Source organism: Callospermophilus lateralis, chromosome 1 (genome assembly GCF_048772815.1).
Source record: "Callospermophilus lateralis isolate mCalLat2 chromosome 1, mCalLat2.hap1, whole genome shotgun sequence".
NCBI classification, from domain to species: domain Eukaryota; kingdom Metazoa; phylum Chordata; class Mammalia; order Rodentia; family Sciuridae; genus Callospermophilus; species Callospermophilus lateralis.
In genome coordinates this window covers 206904558-206914293 of record NC_135305.1, presented here as the reverse complement: position 1 = coordinate 206914293, position 9736 = coordinate 206904558, and the positions used below count along the sequence as shown (strand labels likewise).

The 9736-nt window shown below is 45.7% G+C and overlaps 1 protein-coding gene across 1 annotated transcript; it reads right to left on the bottom strand.

Annotated features, from left to right (window-relative positions):
- Nucleotides 1–7610: 7610 nt before the first annotated feature.
- On the bottom strand, nt 7611–8690 carry Ccr3 (C-C motif chemokine receptor 3). The gene has a single exon (XM_076869757.2). It carries the CDS (start codon nt 8688–8690, stop codon nt 7611–7613), a length of 1080 nt encoding a protein of 359 aa, XP_076725872.1.
- Between the last annotated feature and the right edge of the window lie 1046 nt (nt 8691–9736).

Here is a 9736-nt window from a genome sequence, read left to right as displayed (position 1 = left end):
TGGGGATACTCACAGTATCCCCTAGTCTTGCAACACAGGTGTACAAGATCAAATTGAGGTGTTCCAGAGTTTCTTATTGTAATGTCATCAGAGTCTCACCTCCCACCTGGTGCAGGGGGGGTCACACTCCCTGCACAGGGCTGCGCTAGGCTGGCTGTGGCTGCGGCTGCAGCTTTGTGATTGGGCAACGCCCCCTAGTGGCCACATCTCCAACTGCAACAGCCTCGGAAGCTGACCGGAGCAAGAACTTGGTCTGAAGATTGGCGCTGATTTGGAAAGGACCACAAACTGATTCAGGAAAAAACATGCCCCATCAAAAATTGCCATCTTGCTTTAGCTCCAAAAGTATAGACGACAAGAGACAGGCTTTCTTTTGAGCATTTGACAGCGGCCAATGGCCTAGCCCTTGCTTAGATCCAAATGGATAACCTTGAAATTGGCAAAATTTAGACATACAAAATTTACTGGGAAGTTCTATATTTAAGCCCATACCCATATTTACCTCCATGTTTAAATTTATATCTCTATGTAATATCACACCTTTAATATTATAGCTTTTTTTGTTTGTTTGTTTTATTCCTCAGCCAGGGTCTGGTTTCCTAACATCCATGTAAGTCCATGAATTTTCCTGTAAGCTCAGTTTGGACCTCAGAGAGTTGTGATTTGGGGGCATTGATTTTCTACCAGTACAGTGAACCAACAGAACTCCTGGAATGCCAACTTTCCTTTTGTGCTCCACTCTCCTTTTAAATTGATTTAGAGGCTCAAGTTCTATCCCTGAGTGAAGACTGGAGCTGTCCCATGACTTTTGCCATCATGCTTAAGTATGAAAAGTCCCAAGACCACTGGAAGTCACAAAGAACAGAATTTCAGAAACGGAAGAGTTGGTCCCCCATATGATAATCCAAACTCGATTTGATGTTTAAGTCTCCCCCTCCTCCCACCTTCCCGAGACCCCGAGGCTTGAGGAGTGGAGTTAGGAATGGACCTACTTCTCTCCCTGCCTGGGATTTCAGCCTCTTCCCCAGCCCCCAAAGCATGGTTTCTAGCCCTCCCATTGGATGGGAGTCGGGAAGGAATGGAAAGTTGAGGTTAGCAAAGGTTTTTGTTTGGCCCTGCCATGGATGCCGTCACCCTTTCTGGGGATGGCGGATGTTTAAAAGTTGATCCTCTCTCTTGTGGACTGCTTTGGTAGGGTCACTGGAGACACCCCTGGGAATGCTGAATGTAACTCCTGTGATTTAAGAGAATGCTTCTCCCCTGGTCGTCCCCCTGTGGATTTGGCAGCTGACCACACACATGTTCTGTTGGCCTCCCATAGACAATCTCTGCCCAGATAGTCCTCATGGGAGCTTGGAAGTCTTGCAGTCATCTTTCTCTTATCTGACCTACGGAAAAGAATTCCATGTTCTTGGCCAGAGTCTGCCTTGGCCACCTTCCAAGATAGTAGCTCTTCTCTTCTACATGACCCCACTCCCAGTGTAGCCGGCTGGCCTGTCCCTTATCTTCACATTTACTGGGGATTATCAGACTCGGTGCCTCTTTAATTGTGGTGACTTATATCAAGACCTCGGATGGTCCCATGGCTGGAGGTGAGAAGCTGGCACCCACCAGGGCTTCCTCCCTTCCTGTCCAGGGTGGGAGGCACTCCTGCATACCTGCCCTCTACAAAGCACCCCTTTCCAAACTTTTGTCTAATTACATCATCCAATCCCTGTATCCCCAGTATAGGTGAGGGGTCTCTAGAGTTTTTTACAACTCCGGGATAAATCTGCATATAGTCTACTTTAAGCCATACCACCGACAGGGCCTGTTCCTGCAACTAAAATTTCTGATTTGATGTCTTGGTACCTACTGCTGGCATTTTGCATTAGTGAGCAGCATTGGGCTAATACACAATCTAACTCTATTTTGCCTGTTCTGAATGGCACCCAGGGACAAGGTAGAAGAAACGTAGGGATTTAACCAGCTTGGACACATCCTCATCCTCCCAACCCCCATCTCTTATTATGGCTGGGTCTCTCTGACTATGACTGTGCACACAAACCCAAGGCCAGTGGAACATGGATTGTCAGGAAACTTCTGTAGAGGAGAAGGAATTAATTTTTTTTTTTTTTTTTAGTATAGAAGTTCATTGGGTTAGACAAAGGGTAATGAAGGGAAGGGAGGAGGGGAAGGAATAGGAAAGACAATAGAATGAATCGGATATAATGTTCCTCTCCTTACATATGAATACAAGACCAAGGTAACTCCACATCATATACAACCACAGGAATAAGATCTTAATTAGAGGAAGTTATACTCTATGTATGGATGGTATGTCAAAAAACACTCTGCTGTCATGTATATCTAAAAAGAACAAATAAAAAAAAAAGAATTTGTGGGCTCTACAGTCTCTGGCAACTGCTCAACTCTGCTGTGATGTTGAAAAGCAGCCACCATTGACTCATAGACAACTGAGTGAGGCTGTGTCCCGGCGATGGTCTATTTACCAACAGAGCAGGTGGGTTTGGCCGGCAGGTCTAGTGCAGCCCTGGATTAGATCATGACCACAGAAAGAGAAATGGAGACTGTGACTCTCCTGGGGGCGTGTGACCTGGGCAGACGTGCACACAAGTCCTAGTGGAATTTTTGACACCCTGTAGGCTGTGAAGGACAGGAAGCAGCTTCGTTCAGATGTGAAGACTGGAATTTTGGCTCTGGAATTTGGAGTGAATCTCAGGAGTTCGAGCTCCTGAGATGGAAAAGGGTCATCTTTTGAAATGGTAGATTTACAATAGTCAAGAAAAGAGGAGGATCAGGGAGGTTGGGGGAGTGAACACCAAGTCTTGTTCAAGTTTACCTGCTGTTGTCCAGTGTCACACGGGGCCTTGCCCACAGCAGACCCCTACTGTGCACGGGGAGGTGACGCTGCCTTCCAATAAACTGACCTGTGTGCCTGAACCTACTCCCGTTTCCACTCGGCTCAATGACAAAACTGCAAAAGTGAGTCCAAATATGTGGCAAATGTTTCATCCTTCACGCCCCAACCCGACCTGCTGCTTTCCAACATCCAGGGTCTGCAGTTTGCTGCCCAAGGAGATGTTCCCAAAGCTGGGCAGGCTCTTCCTGAGCCAGAAGTACAGAGAGCTGGGGAAAGCACTCAGCCAATGAAGACAAAGTGGAGTATAAATACCCGACTCCCTTGCCCTTGAGTGGAGACCGAGCCGTGTGTATTACACCGTTTCCCAGAGTCTTTCCGGTGACTTTAATCCCAGTCACCAGCCCCGCGCCATGGAAAGTGACTTGATTCTGTCCCCGTGGTTGGCATCTCCCCCTTCTGTTCTACTTCTCTGCTTCCCTACTGAAGTTCCTGCTTCATCCAAATCAACTCTTTGCTTTCCAATCCTTACCTAGGGTCTGCGCCTGGGGGAACCCCACCCAAGCAGATCACCATGTCTCTGTGTAGCTTTCTCTGATGTCTCCATCCTACTTTCTGAGGTAGGTTCCTTTGGGCGTTCACAGATTTCACTACGATCCTATAAAGGTAGATGGTCTCTTTCACTGAATAGTGAGCCCAATTTCTAGAAATGGGTCGCCATCTTTGCATCACTAGCATTTTTTTGCTGTTCTGTTCCACGTGTTCCATTATGGACTGCTGGCTGCAGGGTGCTTCTGCATAGGTAGAAGAGGAATGAAGAGACAAGTTTGTAAGGGTTGTGATGAGCCATGAACCACCTGAAGTAGCCACTGGCCACGTATGGCTATTTCAAGTTGAACCCAAAGCAATTTGAAATTGAATGCGATTTTAAAAATTCAGTTCCTCTCAGTCACATAGTCTACATTTCAATTGGCCAACAGTTACATGTGGCTCACAGTGACCATCTTGGACAAGGCAGTTATAGAACATTTCTATCACTGCAGATAGTTCCACTGGACAGAGCTGGGCTAGGGAGCAAGATGGAGCCCACTGAATTCATGCTTTGATGGTTTGCAGTTTTGAGTGGGCCTCGGAGCTCCTCAAGGTTTCCGGGGGTAAGGCAAGTATCAGCAAGCACCTGTACCCAGCAACTGAGGTTACCTGAGAGCAGACACAACTTCACAAGCCAAGAGAGAGTCAGTGACATATAGTTAAGTTTTTGAATGATGTTTTATTTACATTTCAACTGAACCACAAAAAAGAGAAAAGCTGATTTCAAAGTTTCCTAGCCACGGTGAGATTCATGTTGCACGGTCTAGAGTGTTTCAAAGTTCACATCCTCTATTACCCAGTAGAGTTTTTAGGTGAGCACCATGGTGAGAAAGGTGGAGGCCCCTTACCAGAGGCCGAGGAGGGCTGGAATGGATGGCCAGGAAGAGCTACACCCCGCCCCCAAGCACTTGGATAGGAAGTGAAATAGAATGTTTCCTGACCTTCACATGGAAGTGTCTCCCATTTTGGTTAAAACAGGCATTGGCAGAACCCTGGCAATGGAGAGCAAGATCAGTGGGCAAATCAACGTGACGGTGAGCTCTTGAGGACGGGTCCGTGATGTGCTGGATTTTGTTTGCTCAGGACTTGGCTGAGAACATGGTGGGTGCTCAGCCAATGTTTACTGGATGAAGGAGAGAATGAGGGGATGGTAAGAGATGAGTGGATGAGCAAGCGACTCCCGAGGACCCCCGGTCAGCAGTGGGTCATCGTCTGCTTCCAGCGATGGGAGGTGATGCTTGGGATTGTCCTCTGTTCCTCTCCCCCTCCTGTTTTACAATCTGTTTTATGGAATGAGCTCCCGGCTCCCAATATTTTAAGAAGATCAGAGTTTGGTTGGGCTTCAGAGATCTTAGAAATGATCTAATCTAACTCCTTTATGGTATAAATAAAGAAATCTTAGCCAAACGAGATTAAATAATGTGTACCACGTCAAAGGGTTAATTCATGGCAAGAAGCTTCTCGTGTCCTTTGGCTGATGGTTTGGATCTGAATAAGAGCTTAGCCTTTTATTTTAAAAATATAATTCTAAGGTTTATTGTTGTTATTATTATTTTGTACAGGTAACGTGTTTCTATAGCTCAAAATCCAAAAGGTGGGTTGGAGATGGAGCTCAGTGGCAGGATGCTTGCCTGGGATGTGGGAGCCTTGGGTTCCATCCCCAGCACTGAAAAAAAAAAAAAAAAATCCAGAAGGCCACACTCTTTTTCCTGCTCTCCAGCCACTCAGAGCCCCTAAAGACAACCACTGGTGCTGGTTTCTTTTGTCTTATAGTGTCCCCTACAGGTGCCTGTGTTAAAGGCTTTGTCTCCAGGATTGCACCATCAGGAGATCCTGTTGTCTTCAGGAGATTGTGCTTAGTGGCAGTCTTTAGTCATCCAGAACATGCCCCCAGAAGGGACTGTGAGATTCTAGTCTATCTGCTCTGTTCAGCTTCCTGGCTTGTAACATATTGGTCTGCTCCAACATGCATTTCCTATTGTTGCTATCTACTGCCCTCACTAGAGGCCCAAAGTTATGGGGTCAGTGTATCTTGGACTAGAACCTCCAGAGCCATGAATTAAATAAACCTTTTCTCTTTATAAGTTAATTACCTCAGGTGTTTCATTGTAACAATGCAAAGTTGACTGTTACACATATTTTGTCCTTTGATTTTTTTCTATCAACCATACATAATGCCTAGTTCTTTGACTCTTTCTTCATGCTGTCTCTTGGCCACTTCATCTCTGGGTGCCTCTGGCACCTCTCATCAGCCACTAATGTTCCTCATCTCTACACTCATGCTCACCTGCTAACTTTTCCTCTCTGGGTGGTTCTGAAGCCTCCATGCTCTGTTTCCAGATTCATCTCCATAATGCATGACATTGATTATTTTATTTCCCTGATCAAAACCCTTCAATGGCGCCAATGCCTTCCTTAAAAAGTTCAAGGTCCTCTACCTGAATTCATGGCCCATCCTAATTTGTTCATTCCACCCTACTTTCTATAAATATGTGCCCTCCCCCTCCCCCTTGAACTGGGCATTCCCTTGGTTTCAAGTGCTTGTCCCCAAATCCTTTCACTTTCCAAACACTGCCTATTCTTCAGACACCTGCTCAGAAGCCACTTCCTCCCAGAAGTCCTCCCTCACCTTCCAGCCTGAAATGGCTTTTCCGTTCCCGGCACAGGCAGAGCCGGGATGTGTGATGTGTATAAAGAATGCCTGCCTCTTCACACTGGAGTTATTAGTTTCGGTCTCACACCTCCCACTGGACTGACGTTTTCATGGGGGCAGGGAGTGTGTCTGTCTTATGCATCCTTCACTTAACGGCAGTGTGTGTGCATCCTGTCCCTGACCCCTAACAGACAGCTGTTGGATGAACAGCTGGTGAGTTCATGCCACCCTCTCACACATAGTCTCTACTGAGGGGCACAAATTAAGCAGAAGCTTAGAACTCACTTTCTCAAGAAGCCATGAACAAGGAGAAAGAAAGTCTTCGTTCCTGGGCTGTTCCTACTTTTAAATTTTTTTTGGAAATATGTTTACATCATAAGTTGCATTTTTAATCTCTTTAGAATGCAGTTCCTGCAAGTCCCACCCATCTTAGAATCTTCTGCAGCTTCAAGTGCAGCCAAGCTCATCTTACCAAAACTAGTGGACTAGATATTCCTACTGAGTTGATTGGTTTCTGACGGACTCACTTTGTTCATAGTCTTCTCAGATGGCAACTGTCTTTAGCAGAGATCATCCAAAGTGTCTCTTACAATTTCCTCTGACAACTGTGAAATCCTGAGTTTCCAGAAGAAGGCAGAAGTGCATCTAGGAGCAGGTTAGTTAGTGCAGTTGTTCTAAAAGTGTGATCCCAGGAAAAGGATTGTTGGCAATACTAGAGAACTCGCATTTGTGGCAAATTCTCTGGTCTTGCTCCAGACCCACCACTTTTGAAACTCTGGGGTGGGATTAGACCAGCCCAGTGCTTCTGATGACACATTTGAGAACCAGTGACTTCAGTGAGTCCCTTTGAGTCTACACCCTCCACTCCACACTGGGGCTTCTTCTCACGTATAGAATCCCCCTACTTTATAGAGTGCACCTTTTAGGGCTCTGTGAGCCACACAAGAGACATGAGGTCATTTGGTGTGAACAGGAAACCAACCAACTATTAAGAATATTTAGAACAGCTATGGCATCGTGCCATTATGTTGCTTGAGAGTATTTATCCATATAGCAAAAAAGAAAAAAAAAAGAAGGCAAAACTCTTTTACCAAGCAAATAAAGAATTTTTAGACATATGAGAAAATAAAATAATTGACTTAATGCATTTTGTGAAAGAATTCATTTCTGTCCATAAGTGGCTGAAGTTACGTTTTAAAATATAAGAAGTTTTACCTGTTTGTGCCTGTGTATACTATCTAATATCCAAACTTAGGTAAGTCTTCAGAGAATCAAGCAAAGCTGTGGTTTTTACGGTTTTCAGTGGGTAAACTGTCCAGCCCTTGGCCTCTGGTAATGACCTTGGGTATAAGCACAACACTGCCCGCATTGCATATGTTTTAAGATCTTCAAGAGCTTTGCTATTGTGCTGAAAGTTCAAAGACCTTTCCCAGAGTTCAGTGTTGATGCAGTGTGTTAGCTTCACCAGCCTAGTCCGGCTGCGACAGGCAGTTTTCTGCACCTGATCTAAAACACAACAGACAGTTCGGGCTCCCCAGTAGATGGGGACACAGAACTGCTTCTTTCCAGTTTCTCGGTAGGAAGGAATGGGATGTATTTGCCCAGGTAGATGGCCACGTGCCTGTGGAAAAAGTGGCGCAGGTATTTCTGGAACCTCTCGCCCACGAAGGCGTAGATGACAGGGTTGACGCAGCAGTGGGTATAGGCGATCACCTCCGTCACCTGCATGGCCAGGTCCAGATGTCTACTGTGCTCACAGCTGTACTCCAGTAAGTTCATTTGAAAAGCAGACAGAAGGAGAACCAGGTTGTAGGGGGTCCAGAAAATGAAAAAGACCACCATGATGATAAAGATGAGCCGGATGGCCTTGTACTTTTTTCTATTGGGGCATCTCAGCAGTGTTTTTATGATCCCAGAGTAGCAGACGGCCATGATGAGCAGAGGGAGCGCGAGACCCAAGATGTTCATCCTCAGGGCATGGAAACGCTTCCAGCTGTCTTCCTCGTCCTCTGGGTAGAGAGGACTGCAGACGGACTCTTCGGAGCCCTGTTGGGACTCATGAAAGATAAATTCAGGGAGGGCCGCCAGCACTGCCAGGACCCAGGTGAAGATGCTGCTGCCGACACCGAAAGCCACCGTCCGGGCTCGAAGGGCAAACACGGCGTGGACGATGGCCAGGTACCTGTCGATGGTCAGCAGGATGATGAAAAAGATCTCGCTGTACAAGCCCAGGCAATAGAACCCGGAGAGGAGCTTGCACATGAAAGGACCAAAAACCCACTCGTTCCACCCCACGTAGTGGATCCAGAAGGGAAGAGTGAAGAGAAAGAGCAAGTCAGAAATCGCCAGGTTGAGCAGGTAGATGTTGGTCATGACCTTGAGCCTCCTGTACTTGGTGAGGATCAGCACCACCACCACGTTGCCCAGGAGCCCCACCACGAGCACCAGGGAGTACAGCGGGGGCAGAAACCGCGCCCCCAGCTCCTTGATATTGACTTTTTCACAGGGCGGTGCCAAGTCGTAGTCGTAGGGTGTGGTGCCAACTGCCTCCAGGGCAAGCTCAGTCTCGGGGAAGGAGGTAGCCATTCTGCTCGTCCCTGGAAGAGAAGAAAAGACAGTCCGGCAGTTAGGCACAGGCCAAAGCACACTAGGTGATGATGTGCTTACCCAGAAAGGGTGTGATGAGCTGCCAGCACATTTTAAAGGTTCTTTTGCACAGATTTCCAATGACAAGTCAGAAATGCTGAGGGTAGAGGGGGGTTGGCGTCCAGAAGATCTGCAGTTTTCAAAGTCAGCATGATCCTTGATGGGAAAAGAAACAGAAATGTTGCAGGATGGGGCTGAAGAATGGGGATATTGAGTTTTGAAAGCTTTTTAAAGAAGAAAGTTAAAAATAGAAAAATAAGTTGGAGAACGATAATAATATAATAATTGTTATTACCACAAACTGTTATGTTGTTTGGGTACTGGGATTGATTCCAGGGGGTCTTACCACTGAGGCTTAGCTCCAGTCCTTTTTATTTTTTGTTTTGAGACAGGGTCTCATTAAGTTGCTGAGGGTCTCACTGAATTGCTGAGGCTGGCCTTGAACTTGCAATCCTCCTGCCTCAACCTCCTGAGTCACTGGGATTACAGGTGTGAGCCACAATTCCTAGCTACGACTGCATATTTTAAAACATTTTGCATTTTATGTCTTATAGTTTAAATGTGACTATCAAAATCATTATCTTCATATTTTAAAACAAAATGTTGATGACAATAGTAGTAATAATAATTATTATTACAAATAACCAGACCTTCCAAGGCCCTATAATGATGTGCAACATGTTCCTCGCAACTAATGGAAAAACTCAAACTTGAAGAAAGTTAGTAATTTATTCAAAATCCTCTAACAAGTAAATGTAAAAGTTTGGGTTGGATTTTCAGTTTCTAGCCATGTCCAGTTCTGTCATGACTAGATTTAAATGCAAGGATTTTTAAATTTAACTTTTATTGATTTAGCTATTGTGATTATTAATAACAATTGAAATTATTGCCATGTTAGGCAGCATTAACCTCAGTTGCTTTCTTCCTCCTGCTCTTAGTAATGCTGAGTTAAGCAGAAATGTGCTGTGTTTGTCAGGGTTCTCCAG